This window comes from Rhinoderma darwinii, chromosome 8 (genome assembly GCF_050947455.1).
Source record: "Rhinoderma darwinii isolate aRhiDar2 chromosome 8, aRhiDar2.hap1, whole genome shotgun sequence".
Taxonomy (NCBI): Eukaryota; Metazoa; Chordata; class Amphibia; order Anura; family Rhinodermatidae; genus Rhinoderma; species Rhinoderma darwinii.
In genome coordinates this window covers 84,721,004-84,738,307 of record NC_134694.1, presented here as the reverse complement: position 1 = coordinate 84,738,307, position 17,304 = coordinate 84,721,004, and the positions used below count along the sequence as shown (strand labels likewise).

The 17,304-nt window shown below is 41.9% G+C and overlaps 1 protein-coding gene across 1 annotated transcript; it reads right to left on the bottom strand.

The window, feature by feature from the left end:
* Window positions 1-453: 453 nt before the first annotated feature.
* On the bottom strand, window positions 454-16,316 carry FAM199X (family with sequence similarity 199, X-linked). The gene is made up of 6 exons (XM_075835863.1): window positions 15,887-16,316; window positions 14,227-14,446; window positions 11,356-11,505; window positions 6,242-6,403; window positions 5,589-5,849; window positions 454-755 (listed from the first exon to the last, which is right to left on the bottom strand). The coding sequence occupies exons 1-6, from the start codon at window positions 16,051-16,053 to the stop codon at window positions 585-587; spliced, it is 1,131 nt and encodes a 376-aa protein (XP_075691978.1). The 5' UTR covers window positions 16,054-16,316; the 3' UTR covers window positions 454-584.
* Between the last annotated feature and the right edge of the window lie 988 nt (window positions 16,317-17,304).

The window sequence follows — 17,304 nt, the reverse complement described above, 5'->3', positions numbered from 1 at the left end:
ATATTTGGTACATGCTACTTCCTAGCAACCAATGCAGGAGACCATGCTGCACTTCACCTACCTGCCTGCAGAATTGCGTAATGATGACCCGTCAGCACCACTTTGTACTCCAGTATTCAGGAAAAAACTGCTCCTGGTACCCAGGTCTACCGTATAGTCAGGAATACAATGCACATTTTTCGTGATAGTTGTAGACTGTGACAACAAATGCTAAGCAGTTAAAACTGGCATGACATGCATAATTCATATTCTATCAACCACCACAGAACCTCAGTATCTGGTACTCGTGGTTTGAGGAACCTTGTCGGTATCTTCATAGAGACCCTGTTGCAATCCAATACGGTCCTTTTTTTGGTAGAAGTTGAATTCACATTAGCTCGGATGTGGTTGTAGAACTAAATAAAAAAGGACCAGTGACTGTTGAAAATACTAGATAATTGTCCACCAAAGCCACACTATTGTCTGCGATTTTATAAAGGATAAGCTCATAGTGGTTTGTGGGGCTACGGCAGAAGGTTTGGGGGATCTATCTCAGATAACATAGCCTTATTGAGACTTATGAAGAACACTAAGTTTCACCCTCGTCACATCAATACGTCGACCTCGGCTTCATGCTCTTCCTCGTTCACATTTAAAGACAGTACTTCTTCATTTAGAAATAAGCCACTGAGTCTTTCCTTTCGCGCCTGCCGCTGTTCCTTCAGCTGTCTCTTCCTTAAGGCTTTCTGCTGCAGTTTCCTCTGCTTTGACCGTTTCTACATTAAGAAATACATTATATTCAAGTAAAGAATACCACATCACACTAGTTCAATTCTATTTCTATCAGTCCTAAGCATTCATTAAACGGCCATTCCACACTTTCATTTGACATTGTAACCACGAGTTAGCAGAAACACATACTGTCAATTAGTTATACTTAAAGGGCAGGGCATCTAAAATATATTCTTGTTTAGTAGGTCCTATTCTAATGATAGGTACGCTTTAAAGGGAACCTAACTTTTCAGGAGATTTTCAGAATAAGCGGTCACGTGTGTTCATGAGGAAGAACACTATTTCTGGACATTATATGACCTGTATGTGGAATTTAAAAGTTTTCCTCTTAGCAGGCTCTAATTATCAGTAGGCGGAGCCTAAAGGCTATCATGTCTTCTATACACTGCACTAGGGGTTGTTCAACGCATCGAAACATCGATACAATTTCAAGGCTGTGCACCCTTAAACAATTCAATACCGTGAATTCATATATTTCTAGACCAGGCTGTGCACCCCCACAGCTTAGTATTGTAAAACATAAATTTTGTCACTAGCATGAGGTGATGTGCCAGGGGCAGCACTAATGAGCGGCGGCGCCGGCCCTGAAGACAGAGAACATGACAAGCGTCCCCATGTTCTCTGTCTTCAGTGCCGACGCAGCTCACTAGTGCAGCGCTGGCCACGTCACATCAAGAGCATCAATGGCTGTAATACACAGCCCTAATGTCGGAGATCAGAGAAACCTCAAAAAGCTGACCACAGCATTCAAGGGGAATATGAGAACGGGGGTTATCCCATCACAGGGAATCCCTGTGATGCGATGGAGGGTCATACCCTATATAGACAGCCAGCCCAGGGTTCATTGAAGGACCCCATGGTTGCCTGACCATATTTCCTGTTAAAGCATACTTAGCAGGCAGTTGTTAGGACACACATATCAGTACACCGGCTAATGTACTGGCATATAGATATATGCCAGTACATTAGAAGTTTGAAAGTAGAAAAGTAAAATTAATAAAAAAACGTAAATAAAAATATCTGAAATAAAAAAAAAAAAAAAAAAAAAAAAAAGTTTTTTTTTTTTTTTTAAAACAAGCAATATTAACCCCTTAATGACCAGCCTATTTTAAACCTTAATAACCAAGCTATTTTTTAAGTTTTTCCATCGTCGCATTCCAAGAACTATAACCTTTTTATTTTTGCGTCGACATAGCTGTATAAGGTCTTGTTTTTTGCGGGACAAGTTGTATTTTTTAATAGCACCATTTTGAGGTACATATTTATTGATTAACTTTTATTAACTTTTTTTTGGGGGGGGGGGGGGGGGGGAATAGAAAAAAACCTGAAATTTCGCCACTATTTCACGTCTTAAATCTACACCGTTTACCGTGTCATATAAATAACACAATAACTTTATTCAGCGGGTTGTTACGATTGCAACGATAACAAATTTGTAGTTTTTGTATGTTTTACTACTTTTACACAGTAAAAACGCTTTTTTTTTCAAAATTATTTGTTTTTGTGTCTCCATATTTGAAGAGCCGTAACGTTTTTATTTTTTCACCGATGCGGTTGTATGAGGGTTTTTTTTTTGCGGGAAGACTTGTAGTTTTTATTGGTACCATTTTGGAGTAGATGCGACTTTTTGATCACTTTTTATCAAAATTTTTTTAAGTCAGGATTCAAAGAAAACAGCAATTTTTCCATAGTTTTTTATTAAATTTTTACGGCATTCACCGTGCGGGTTAAATAATGTAATAGATTTATAGTCGGGGTCGTTACGGACGTGGCGATACCAAATATGTGTAACTTTTTTTACTTTATTTTGTTTTTTTAATAGTAAAAGCATTTTGTAAGGGGAAAAGGTGGGTTTTTCTTTTTTTTTTTTTTTTTTATTAACTTTATTAAACTTTTTTTTTACTTTTTTACTAGTCCCACTAGGGGACTTTAATATGCGATTCTCCGTTCGCTATTATAATACACTCCAATACTTTTGTATTGCAGTGTATTACTGCCTGTGCATTTAAAACGGACAGGCATCTGCTAGGTCATGCCTCCGGCATGATCTAGCAGGCATTCGCTCCAGGCAGACCTGGGGGCCTTTATTAGGCCCCCGGCTGCCATTGGAGACACAGACACTCGGCGATCGTATCGCCGGGTGTCGGTGGGAGAGAGAGGGAGCTTCCTCCCTCTCTCCAAAACCACTCAGATGCGGTGCTCGCTATTGTGCACCGCATCTGAAGGGTTAAACGGGTGAGATCGATACTTCTATCGATCTCACACGGCAGAGCAGGGACGCCCCCAGCCCTCAGCTTCCTCTGGCAGCTGAGAGCAGGGAGATTTGACAGCTCCCTGCTCTGTTTACTTATCCTGATGCAGTGCCGTAAAAAAGGCATATGCATCAGAATAAAGCCCGTTAGTGGCCGCTGTTAAAAGGCGTATTGGCGGTCACTAACGGGTTAAAGGTCAATATATAAAATACACATATTTAGTATTGTTGCGAATGTAATAACAAGCCCAACAAATTTATGGCATAATTTATGATCGGTGTGTGCTGTAAAAAATGAAAATGAAAAGACAAATGGCTTTCACTTATTAATGCGAGGCACGTGGTGTTATGAATTTTGAACCTTCACGTGCCTAACATGAATAGTAATAACCCCATCATGTACCGCATACATTAACCTTATGTTGTCCATTATGACTATTATGGGGTACATTATGGTGTCAATTTCTTTTAATGTGAGGCACATGGAGATTCAAAATTCTTAAACCCTATCAAAAAATAAAAGGACTTTAACTTTTTTTTATTATTTTTTTTTTTATTGTTGGCAGAGTATCCTTTTGGCATCAAGAATCCCAATACTACAAAAAGGATCAATAGAAGTCCAAATTCTAGTATTATGACAACCCTACACTGCACACATAGAAGAGGAGAATCTGCTCTCCTATCTCTATCTATCCCACCACTGGGATGAGATAGAAATCTTACCAGCATCCTGTGTCTTGTCTCTTACTCTGCTCCTTCACCCGGCTCCTCCTCCCCTCTCCATAGACTAGTATAGGCAGTCAGTGAAAAGCCACACACACCCAAACTCTGTAGCCAGTCAAGTCTGCTCTGTAACCAGGGATATATTTTGCTTAAAGAGGCTCTGTCACCAGATTTTGCAACCCCTATCTGCTATTGCAGCAGATCGGCGCTGCAATGTAGATTACAGCAACGTTTTTATTTTTAAGAAACGAGCATTTTTGGCCAAGTTATGACCATTTTTGTATTTATGCAAACCTACTCACAAGTAAGGATGTCACGATACCAGAATTTGGACTTCGATACCGATACTTCGTTAAGTATTGCGATTTCGATACCAATTTCGATACTTTTGCCAACAGTAATTAAAAAAAAAATTCTTCCGTTTTCTGATGTGAGGCGCGACGTGTGATGAATTTTGAACGCGCCTCACATTAATAGTAATAAATCCCATCATGTTTCTCAGTCATAATGGGTTAATGTGCGCACCTCACATTAATAAGTGAATGAAAGCCGTGTTTATTTCATTTTTTTTTACAGCGTACACATTATAAATGATGCAAAAGAACTGAATGTGTGAATATTTTATGTATTGAGACTTATTTTAATGTTTATTGTAAAAAAGGTGAATGTGTCTTTTTTTTTAATTTTAACAATACTTTGTTTTTATTTTATTTTTAAACTTTAATGTACTGACATATATCAGATATATCCCAGTACATTAGCCTGTGGACAGATAGCACAGACATATATCAGATATAGGCCAGTACATCAGCCTGTGGACGGATAGCACACAGGCAGTTGTTAGGACATACTTGGGTATGTCCTAACAACATGAAATATGGTAAGACAGCCCTGGGGTCCGTCAATAGACCCTGGGCTGTCTGCCCATATATGGTATGGCACTCGATCGCGTCACAGGAATTCCCTGTGACGCAAACCAGGGGCATCCCCCCTGCTCATTTTCTCCTGAATGCTGCAGTCAGCTGTGATCGCAGCATTCAGGGGAATAACGGCGGAGATGAGAGGTTTCTCTGATCTCCGCCGTTATAGAGCGGGGCTGCGACTGTAATACAGCCATTGCCCCGCTCCTGACAGGAAGTGCGTGCGCGGTCAGCATGAGGAGATGCGGCCGGCGCTGCACTAATGAGCGGCAGTTCAGGCACGGAGGACAGAACATGGGGGTGTTTTGTAGTGTGCCCGCCATGTTCTGTCTCCAGTGCCGCCGCTCATTAGTGCAGCGCCGGCCGCATCGCATCATCCTGACCCCGCGAACTTATCATGACTCAGGATTCGGGGCTGTGGCTGAATTACACAGCCGCAGCCGCGCTCCCATACATTCATGTATTACTATACTGAGCTGTGCGGCTGCGCAGCTCAGTATCGAAATACAGGAAATAGCGGTATCGAACCGTTTAGGGATGCACAGTATCGAAGTTTCGATGCACCGTCCATCCCTACTCACAAGGCAACAAATTATTAAACAAGTCTGTTATTTCTTGATGTGCAGGAACAAGAAAAGACAGAGGTGTATATTAAATAAGAGAAATTCCTCAAGAAGTGTTAACTCTCTCGATCCATCCTGCTGTGAACATCAGTAGAGAGGAAGTAAAGGGCTGTAATACATCTAGTGTTTCCCTGCACCCCCATCCCGCACTGAAATGAATGAAGTAGGCAGCCTGCAAGTGAATGAAACTACTAAACAGAATACAGCACTATGTTTTTCTATTAGACACTAGATCACACTTTTAAATAAATAAAAAAATGAATGAGAAAATATGCCTAAATGTTAAGGACATACATTTACCTTTGAATCTCTAATTCTTTCTGCTGCGCTTGCAGACAGATTGCTGTCGCTGTGAGTTCGGCTCATGTTTGCGCTTGAGTTGGAGGCAGAGTTGGTCCCACTAGAGCCGCTGCTGCTCGCTGTGCTGACCATACTGGCGCTGCTACTGCTCACACTTGCTCCGCTAACACCACTTGTACTGGCCGTACTGTAAGTGGTCCTTTTCCAGCTCTCTCGTGTGGATCGCTGCCGTGGACTATGCTCCTTAATATAACTTCTGACCTAAAGGTTAAAGAAAAAAAGGGCACAGAAGATATAGCTAAACGAAAAAAAGAAAAAAACCACAATTTTAAAATGAGGTGTATGCTCCACTTTCCTTACAGACCACACATTCGAAGTACTGTTGAAAGTGTATTATCCGGCAATCAGAATGCTTTGTAATATTAATATGTGGTGTATTCCCAAAAAAATAGTACATGTATATGGTATATGTCCCTTCTTTGTGGCTATGACCATTTCAGCGATTCAGGTTCGGCTTCTATGTCAGTACTAGAATCCCGCTATGTTCTACATATTCTGACATTCTTTAGCTACTTCCACCCTCTCCCAATTTAATCCTGCTCAGGTGTAATTTCTCAGTTTCCATACCTGTAATGTCCAAAACTGAGACAAACCTGTTTGAGCTTTTCATCCGTTAGGCAGTTTAGTTCAATGATAAATTCACTGTCCGTAGGAGAAATCTGCGCCGTAGGATCAATGATTTTTATAATGTCAAGCTGTTCCCGAAGTCCCATCTCCGTGCTGACCTTTCGACTGAGGTACTCTATGTATTCCACCTAGAAATAAACCCCAAAAATACACAAGTAAAATTATCCAAGTATAAAGCACACAAAACAATGCCTGATACATTCTAAAAGCTGGTGGACAAGTGCCAGCCAAAAAGACGTAAGTTAAAGAAGTTGCTCCCTTTGGTCAAGCAAGTTCTATCGGTCGGTATAGCTGTTAATAGTCGATTGCAGGAGATGCCACGGAATCCCCAATGATCCACTGTTGATGTGGAGCCTTTCAGCAACTGGTTATTGTCTTGCAGTAAAAATGTAGACGTTTAACCCCTTGGATCCCGCAGGTAATAGCGACCACTGCATCTCAAGTGTTTGGCCTTATTTACACGAGCGTGTTAAACGGCCGTCCCACGGACCTTTGTAATTCAATGTGGCCGTTCACACAGCCATTGTTTCAACGGACCGTGCGAAAATAGGACATGTCCTATTTTTTCACGCGTCACGCATCCCTCCATAGACTCATCTATGGGGGAGGCGAGACATCGCGTCCCAGAGCACGGATGCACCTCGGACGTAAAAAACTGCTAGTGTAAATAAGGCCTTTGACTGAGGGGACTCCCTCTGTCAGCCCATTTGCGCCCCGCAACACAACATGGCATCCAGGGGCATGGTCAATAGATTACCTGTCAGTGTAACACTATACTCTGTTACTAAGTATTCTAAAGTATTATGTAAGCAATCAAAAGCCTAGTGGGACAAAAGACAATGGCTGATTTGCTTTTTTCAATTATTAATTCCAATAAAAACTACAAACTATCCCGGAAAAAAACAGCCCATATAGCTACCTCGACATAAAAAAGAAAAAAAAAAAAAAAGATGGCTCTTGGAACGCGGCAACACAAAAATAACTTTATTTTTATTTTTATAAAACTTGTTTTTACTGTGCCAAAGTAAAACATTACATATAAAAAAAAAACCTATACATATTTGTACCGGCCCATAGAATAACATTAACATGTTATCTTTACCACATGGTAGACAGCGGGAAAAAAAAAAAATGATATGATGAAGTTGATGGGGGTTTTTTTTATTTTTATGAAAGCTGAACAATAAATTTCATGTACCAATAATAAGATTGTCCGGGAGCTCCTATTAACATCAAACTCTGATCTCACCCATCCTTCAGGTGGACTTTAAATTGGATAAATGTGACTTATGTTAGTCCAGACCCCGTCCTCAAGGACACAACAGTCACATTTAGTCCACTGGAAGGATGGGGCGAGATGAGAGTTTGATGTTAATAGGAGCTCCGGGACAATCTTATTGTCTTTTATAGGGATACAGTAGTCCAAAAATCACTGTGCGATGGTTCTGTTTTATTGAAAAAAATGACATGTACCCCAGAATGCAACCATTAAAAAAATAGAGGTCATCCTGCAAAAAAATAAAAGCCTGTAGACCTTTTCTTCAGGCAAGAGATGAGTCAATGTTTACACAAGGCTAAGTCAGAACGTAAATACTGGAGAATTTCCGAGCAACTTCGCAAGAGAAATTGACGTGCTGCAGATTACGAATCTGCGCTGCAGGACAGTTTGTCTCTTTTCTGCAAATTTTTTGTGCAGCGTGTTGATGCCATTTGTTCAAATCGCATCAACTTTGTGCTGAGGAACATCCACTCGGAAATCCCGTATGGAAATTCTGCGGTACGTGTGAACTTTACACCAATATGACAAGTGTGGGTTGGAAAGCACAAAACAACCATATCACACAATAAGGCTATGTTCACACGGAGTATTTTGGGGGAGGAATATCTGCCTCAAAATTCCGTTTGGAACTTTGAGGCAGATATTCCTCTCCCTGCACGCCGATTTTCACGGCAATTATCGCGCCGTTTTTCGCCCGCGGCCATTGAGCGCCGCGGGCATAAAACAGCGAGATATACGCTTTCTCCTGCCTCCCATTGAAGTCAATGGGAGGTCGGAGGCGGAAGCGCCCGAAGATAGGGCATGTCGCTTCTTTTTCCCGCGAGGCAGTTTTACTGCTCGCGGGAAAAAGACGCCGACACCTCCCATTGAAATCAATGGGAGGCGTTCTCGGGCCGTTTCTGCCGAGTTTTGCGACGCGGTTTCCGCGTCCAAAAACTCGGCAAAATACCCTGTGTGAACATAGCCTAAGAAGGATTTTTCCCAGAAAATACTATATTTGAGTTCAATGATACAATTTAAAAACACCACAATCTTAGTATTTACGATCGACTGAGAACAAATTTTAAACCCCTAAAAGACCAGGCCAATTTGAGTTTATTTTAATTTTTGTCTTCCTGCCTTTTGAAAGCCATAACTTCTATTTCTTCATCGACATAGCCATAGGAGGTCTTTTTTTTTTTTGCGGGACAAGTTGTAGTTTTTCATGGCACCATTTAATCGTACCACATAATTTACTGGGAATCTGAAAAAAAAATTACTTGTGGGGTGAAATGGGCAAACAGCAATTCCGCCATATTTTTTTTTTTGGGGGGGGGGGGGGTTTGTTTTTACGGCATCTATTAGGTGGTGAAAACTACATATTCACCTTATTCTACGGGTTGATACGATTACGGCGATACCAAATTCATAGGTTTTGTTTTATGTTTTACCACTCTTATAAAAACAAAACTATTTGCTAAAAAAAAAAAAAAAATATGTTTTGTGTCGCCATAGTCGGAGAGCCAGAACTTTTTTAGTTTTCCACCAATTTGGCAGTGTGAGGGCTTACATTTTGCAGGGCGAGCTGTATTCTTCACCGATACCATTTTGGGGTACATGCGACTTATTGATCAGCAATTTGCACGTTTTATATTTTCATTTTTTTACGTCGTTCACCAAGCAGGTTAAATAACACTACATTGTGATAGTTCGGACTTTTATGGACAGGGCGATACCAGTTATGTTAACTATTTATTTGAAATTTTAATATTTTTTTTTGGAATGTTATAAAACTCTTTAACTGTTTTCTCCTTTTTTTTTTAGACCCCCTAGCGTTGGATCTCTTGCATGATATACTGCAGTACTAATGTATTGCAGTATATTGTGATTCTGACAGTCTCCTTTGATGCCTTGCCTGAGGCAGGAATTCAAAGGAGTACAAAGATGGCAGACCTGGGGGACTGTATTAGGCCCCAGGGCTGCCATGACAACCACTGTAAATGGCCAATAGTGCCGCGGGGGGATTCTAACAATTTGAATGCCCTGGTCGCGATTGACCGCAGCATTTAAGTTGTTAAACAAGCGGAATAAAAGTGATCTTTGATTCCGCCCGTTGCGGTGAGGTGTCGGCTGTATAACACAGCCGACACCCGCTGTGTATGTAGTGAGCTCAGCCCACGAGCCCGCACCATACTTCCCCTTAACGGATGCCGTGTACCAGTACGCATCATCATTAAGGGATTAAAGCATGATGACCAATGGGGGAGGGTTTCATCCGTTAGATCAAACTATCTTTAGTGCCACAGACAAGATTGTTACTATTGGAGAGGCGATACATGTTAGTGCCTGAAACAACTCTATAACCTTCTTAAAACGCATCTGATGCAACTCCATGGAGAGGGACGGTGTGCGCTCGTCGTACTCGTAAGCCAAGAATGGGGATCTGGGGCCCCTTGTCCTTGGTAACAGTACGTGTCCCAGGAGTCAGACCCCCACATAACTTACTTTGTTGATCTGTCTGGGTTATAACCTATTTACCGGTGTAGTTTAGTAAAGCAGCATCCCAAATGTTAGGACTACTACTTAGTGACAGCAGGTGACATGCCAGACTTCCACGCTTTGTGGAGATCCAGCAGTGTTACTCACTGTGCAGTAGAAGGGCCTGTGGCATCAATTTATACCCACACGACTGGCACTTGCATCCAATACATACATAATCCATACCTGGATTTTTTTGCGAGCCCAAACAACCGCCCTGTCCAGTCATTTTTCAGAATATCACAAAGGTATGTGCCATCTATAAAGGTGACCAGTATTGTGAGGGTTAACTAAGACTAGAGGGGGGCCATTACGTCAAACAGATGTCCAGGGTTGAACCTCAGCAAATTTTCATCCTCTAAACTATTACCCCACAGGGCTTAAATCATAAGGGTTTCTAATAAGAGGTACATGGAGGTGAGAGGCCATAATACCAGCACCACCCCCTGTATGAAGCTACCATTGATTTTCAACTTATCGGATGCAACCTTGTGACTCCGCAATATCTATGTGATATTAGAATGATGTCTTCTATGATTATTGAGACATTGGAGACTTCATGCCGTGTTCATGAATGCAGGTTACAGAAAACAAATGTGTAAAACCTCTACAATCCTATAGCGGATTATTAAAGCGTTGCACATTCATCTGCAAAGGATTTATCAATTTTACCCAATTAGAATTTTGTAGGAACGGTGAGTATTTAGTATATGCCAAATATGATCCTGCTGGGAACCGGTGTCTGAAATTCCCTTGTATCGGTAAGTATTGTGTTTTTTGGTGATTTTAAGTAAATATTAATTTTCAGTGATTTATTCGGCATATGATGTATTAGGGAACGTGTCTGGAAAAAAAAAAAAAGGGTGTGTATGTCAAATTAATAGTGTATGTAATTAACCATATAGTTTAAACTATAGACATGAAGTACACAGGATCAGTAGTGGAGTGCACAGGTTTTTTATATTTATGCACGGATTGATGATGTATAGAATTATAACATATTCCAAATCATGATCATTATTATATGTATGTTAATAAAACGAGATCAGGCCGATAGAAATGTATTCCAAAGGCCATATTAGATTTAGCTTTTATTTTTGTATGCTTTGTAAAGAGTAAATAGAAATTCATTCTAATTGCTGAAAATATTTTGCGCTTTATGTCTGTTTACCAACCAATGTTCCAATGATTAAATACATAAGAACTCAATAACAAATAGTCCAATACTTGGTCCGCTTTAGAAATGGCGCATTCACTCAGTCAGTACACGTAATGTGACTTTACCTGCTCATCATTGGTCATAGCGCTCCAAGGGAGCTCATCCAGATTCCGGTGTTTGTTCTTTTTCTTGGAGGGGAGAGAAGGAGAGCTGGGGATGCTGGGAATGATATCGGAGAGCACATCACTGCCGCTTGCAATATCACTTCCAGGCAACTAGAGGGAGTTAAACACATGGGTTTAATGCAGTGTATATTACAGTAATGTTTCATTTATAAGCGCGAGTGACGTACAACTTTACTTAATGTATTGTATTTATATATTTTTCCACTTTATGCGGCCTTATCAGGTAAAGTCCCATGTTTCGTTGTACGCAAGTAACTAGTCCACTTACAGGGACTTTGAGGACTGCTTGTGCAGCTGTAATATGACAAGCACAGACAAATTCTAGATTCACTATTTCCTTTAACCCCATAGGCCCCGATCACAGTTTTTTTGCAGGAGGAAAAAATCTGCCTCAAAATTCCTTCAGGTATTTTAAGGCAGATTTTGACCTGCCTGCACGCTCTTTGCTGCGTTTCTTGTGTGGTTTTCCGGCCACTGAGCACCGCGGGCAAAAAAACGCTTTCTCTGCCTCCCATTAATGTCAATGGGAGGTCAGAGATGGAAGCGCCTGAAGAAAGGGCATGTCGCTTCTTCTTTAGGGGAGGCGCTTTTTGGCGCTGTTTTCGACGTAGTTTCTGCACCAAAAACAGTGCCAAAATACTACGTGTGAACTAGACCTTAATAGCCAAAGGGTTAAAGGGGTTTTCCTATAATCTATATTAAATCACCTATCTATAGGATAGGTGATAAACATCTTATCGGTGGGGGTTCGACCGATGGGGGTTCGACCGATGCGGGTCCGACCGCTGGCACCCCACGGATCACAGGAATGTGCTTACCTGGCGCCCCTGTGTGCCACATATGAATGGAGGGGTACTGCACAGCCACGGCTCTGTTTGCCTTCTATGGGGGTGCCGGGGATAGCTGAGTGCAGCGCTTGGCTATCTCTGGCAGTTACATAGAGAACGAATAGAGCAGCAGTGCACATGTGCGACCGCCGCTCCATCATTTAGGGCACACGGGACCTCCGTTCCATTGAATACTGATAATCCCAGCGGTAGGACCCCTAGTAATCAAAAGCTTAACATTCATCTAAAATTGTTGTGGTGGGATAACCCCTTTTTGTTAAAAAAAAAGTATTCTAGCTTCAACAAGTAAAGCTTGTTCACTGTAGAATAAGAATATGTCCTGTATTATGATGATCAAAGTTGCTCAGCCCAATACAAGACAGAATTCTAATTAACGAGTTTTGCAGCAAATCTATAGCAAAATCCACAGTTTACATGCATTGCATAGGGTGAAATCCACAACGACATAATAAGCAAGATGCGGTTTTGGAAACCTGCAGTATGACTTGAATCTGAACACTTTTACCATTAGGGTATGTGCACACGTAGGGTTTTCAGCCGTTTTTCGGGCCGTAAATGTCCCGAAGAACGGCTGAAAACCAGAAACAGAACGCCTACAAACATTTGCCCATTGATTTCTATGGGAAATATGGCATACTGTTCCGACAGGGCGTTTTTTACGCACCCATTTTTTCAAAACGGCTGCGTAAAGAAACGCCCGTGAAAAATAAGTGCATGTCACTTCTTGAGCAGTTTTAGGAGACGTTTTTCATTGACTCTATAGAAAAAGAGCTCCAAAAACAGCCGTAAATAACGGCGCGAAAAACGCGAGTTGCTAAAAACACAGCTGAAAATCAGGAGCGGTTTTCCCTTGAAACCAGCTCCATATTTTCAGACGTTTTTAATTTTGTGTGTGCACATACCCGAACGTTTACCCTGCTACAAGTTTTAAAAACCCCATTCATATGCATAGTGCTGCACATTGTTGTGGATTTTCAGTGCAGAATTTACACCGAAAATCTGCCACATCGATCAGCCACGCAGCAGTCTGTCCATCACATGACCAGGACAGCTTTTTATTCCCCAGAAGTAAATACAAGTTTCCCACAGTAGGCAGAGATCTTGAAAATCATAAGTAACTGCTACACAAAGTATTTGAGAGATTCAGAAATTTTTATTATACAATGAATATGTTTTAGATGATGAAACTGATTACACTAAACTACACAATCACTGTCAATCTAGCAGAACCTGAGTGGAGCCGCCGAGAGGACACATCTCCCCAGGCCTTGCACTTTACACCGGACCCGAGCCCGTGTTAAAACTATGGTTACTACAAAACGCTGCAGCGCCTTTTAATCACAGCACCTGTCACTAGATCCTGCTGCCTGTGGATAGGGCATAATGGACATGCTGACAGGTTCCCTCTTAAAGCGGTTTTCCCACGAGGGACATTTATGACATCTCTCTGGGACCTGCACCCATCTCTAGAACGGGGCCCCTAAACCCTGTTCTACCTCTGTGTTCCGGCTGATTTCCGACCATAAAGGAGAAAACAGCGTAGCTCGTTAAGCTGAGCTGTTTCCGTAAGCCCCATAGAACTAAATGGTAGCTACGGAAACCGCGTAGCCCTTCACTACTATGGGAGTTGCGGAAGCCGCATAGCTCAGCGAGTTACAATGTTTACGTAACTCCCGACCATGTAATCAGGAAGCGGTCGGGAGTCAGAGTGAGCACAAATAGCTAGAGCGGGGGTTTAGGGGACCCTGTTCTAGAAATAGGTGTGGATCCCAGAGGTGGGACCCGAATCCATCTTACATTTATGACATCTCCTGTGGAGATGTCATAAATGGCCCTCGTGGGAAAACTCCTTTTACAGTAAAATGTGCTTATTCAGGTGTATAATTGTCATTCCTATACAAACATAGTAACAACAACAAAAAAAAGTTTATAAAAATGCCCTAAATGAAGATGTCTAAGTTACCTGCCACTCAAACTCGCTGTCAGACCAATCCCAGTATGTACTGATGGAGGAGGAGACATCACTGCACACACTTCCCTCTGGAAACAGGTCGAAGGAGGTGAAGTCCTGGTCATCCAAGAGGGAATAGCAGTCATCCTGGTCTCCAACGGAGACCGAAGAAAATAATTCTTCACTGCATTCGGAGCTTGCCACGCTGGTTCCACAAGACGTTAGATTCCATCTACCAATAGGAGAACACAAAAAGTTATTTCTTCAAGAATTTATTTTACTGCTTTCCCAGATTCAATCAGACCAAGAGTAAAGCTTGAGTTAGGAATTAAAGGAGACACTATTAACCATGTAATCCAGAAGCAAAAAAAAAAAAGGCCCTTTAGTGTACACATATTGGGGCATGAGAACATCATAGCGGGGGTTTCAGTCAGGACCCCTCCCCCCTCCTTTATGAGCCAGAGCAGGAAAGTAAGAGCAGCTACCGCTCTGGTGACCCTGTCCACGTATTACACAGTCAGTCATTCATTTCAGGGGAAATGTAACAAACAAAACTTCATGAGACAACCCCTTTAAGGGGTAACTAAACTTTTATAAAACTTTTGACATGTCAGAAATTTTGATCAATGGGGTCTGGGCACTGGGACCCCCACCAATCGCAAAAATGAAACGGTAGAAGTGCTCGGGTGAGTTCTGTTACACTTCGCTTCTGATTGGCTTTCCTTCAAGCAGCGTACGGGCTCAATAGAAAATCTACGAGCCCGTACACCGCTTGCTTAGCTTTCTGAGGACAGCCGATCAGAAACAAAGTGGCACAGCGCTCACCCAAGCACTTCTGCCGCTTCGTTTTAGTGATTGTGGGGGTCTCAGTGCTCGGATCCGCACCGATCAAAACTTGTGACATGTCAAAAGTTTACTTAGCCTTTAATCAATTGAAAACTGCTTTTTAATATTATACTACCGTGCTGGGATACTATTGCTTGAAAATTACAGGCCCAAAGCGGGAATCTGGTGACTACAAGCCCACTTCTGGCTTGTGTCAGTTGCAGTGTGGTTGTGGAGATGGAGATTTTTTTTATATACATATACACACACAACATCAGAATCTCTCTTCAGGCCTGTAACTAAATGAGTATAATCTGAAGGTAAGAAGACATTAAAAATCTATTTTCATATTCTTAATAACTAAATGGCCTTGATTTCCACTGCATGTACAGACACGTCCCGGTGAGGCCACGTCCACGTCCCGGTGAGGAAGACACAATGATCATATATATTTTGAGTGTGGGAGGAAAAACCAGAGGACACCCCACATAACATACAAACTCCATACAGGTCCTGTCCTAGCTGTGAGTCCATAAACCTCAGCCACGCCACCCATAACAAGCATTCTGAATGAACAATGCCACCATAAATGACAAATAAAAACATTGTTAATCACTCGGATGGCTCATGACTTTGTAGGAATATTACAGATTTGTCACTGTGAAGATACCCGACACCTTCATCATGTATTAACAGAACTAGTACAAATGTATAGGATCGATAGCTCGGAAATCGCTTATACGTCCTGGAGAAAATGCCAATACCAAACATACAGATAAATCCATCCAGGCTATAAATGGCCACACAGTAAGATTATGACACACAGGCCATGGTGCAGACCACCTACCTGTTGGAATGGAATCGGTGCAGGCGATCGGTGCGATGGCAGGAGGAAAGCTGGCAGCCGAAATCACTAACGTCCAGGCAGCCCTCCTCACTGATGCTGCCCCGCTGGGAAAGAAGGGGGAAGGGCTCGTCCGGGGCCAGGAACTTCTCGTACAGGCCTTCAGACATGATGCAGGTCGCTGGATTCAGGCGGCAGGGCCCTTTCTGTCACCGTTCGCCCATGCCACAACGGAGAGCACTCCGAATAACGAAACAGAACCAGTGCCGGGATCTCCCAGCTATCGTAGCTATTCCTAGGATGAGGCCCTTCTTCCTCTCCTGCGGGATGCGCTCTCTCTTAGTCTGGCGCCTCCTACAGGAAAGGAGAGCAATGACAGGGACACTTTCATTCGCCATGTACGTCCCATGTGACGCCGTGTTCAGTCAGCAGCGTCAAGTGACACGGGGACGTGTTATCCAAGCCGAGCGCCCTCTACAGGAGTGGAGGGTAATGGCAGGATAGTGTCAGTTGTGACGGTTCATGTTTCTCACTATTGGGACAAAAGATCACGGCAAAATATTCTCAGCAATGAAACGGATTATCCTAACGCTGAACAATGCAAATATTATATACATTGCCGCACATGTATTTTATTGAAACTGATGTAAAAAATGTTTTAAAGGTTTTGTCTGGTTTCAGCAAATGAATGTTATTTTTTTTTTGTATAATTAAAAGTTCTACAATTTTGCACTAATTTCTCACAATATTCAAGATCTCTGCTTGTTGTTATTCAGTATGGTCATGTGATGGACACACAGGTGCACGGCTCGTTACAGTTGAGTTACAGTATTTGTATCAGTGTCTTCTATCGATCCCATCACCTGTGTGTCATCACATGACCATGGACAGAATTATATCCACTGGAAGTAAACAATGAATGATTCTCCTGAATAACAACACGTAGAGATCTTGAAAACCATGAGAAATTAATACAGAAAGTATATTGGAAAATTGTGTAACAATTTGCTAAAACTGTGCAACCCCTTTAAGTACCTTATGAGGGCATTCTGAATTAATAGAGGAGAATCCCTTTAATTAGGATCTTTATTCATCAGCCAGAGCTTAGCACCAAACATAATTCATTACATAACAGCACATTGATTTAAATTAGAACTTGTGTAATACCTCATTTCTCCTGTGGTGGCACTACAGGGAAATTTAACCATTTCTTCAAGGTTCCCAAATCACTGGAAGTCCCAGCAGGGCCCATCCATTCATCAGCTGATGGTCATGTGACCCCCTCTAACAAAAAAATGATTGTCCAATGCGGAAAACCCCTTTAAATATTCCGGTATTAAGGTTTAGTCCGTAACAACAGGAAAGCTTAGGACAAACTTTAAACCACCTATGACCATTGGAACACATTGGTTAGACCCCAT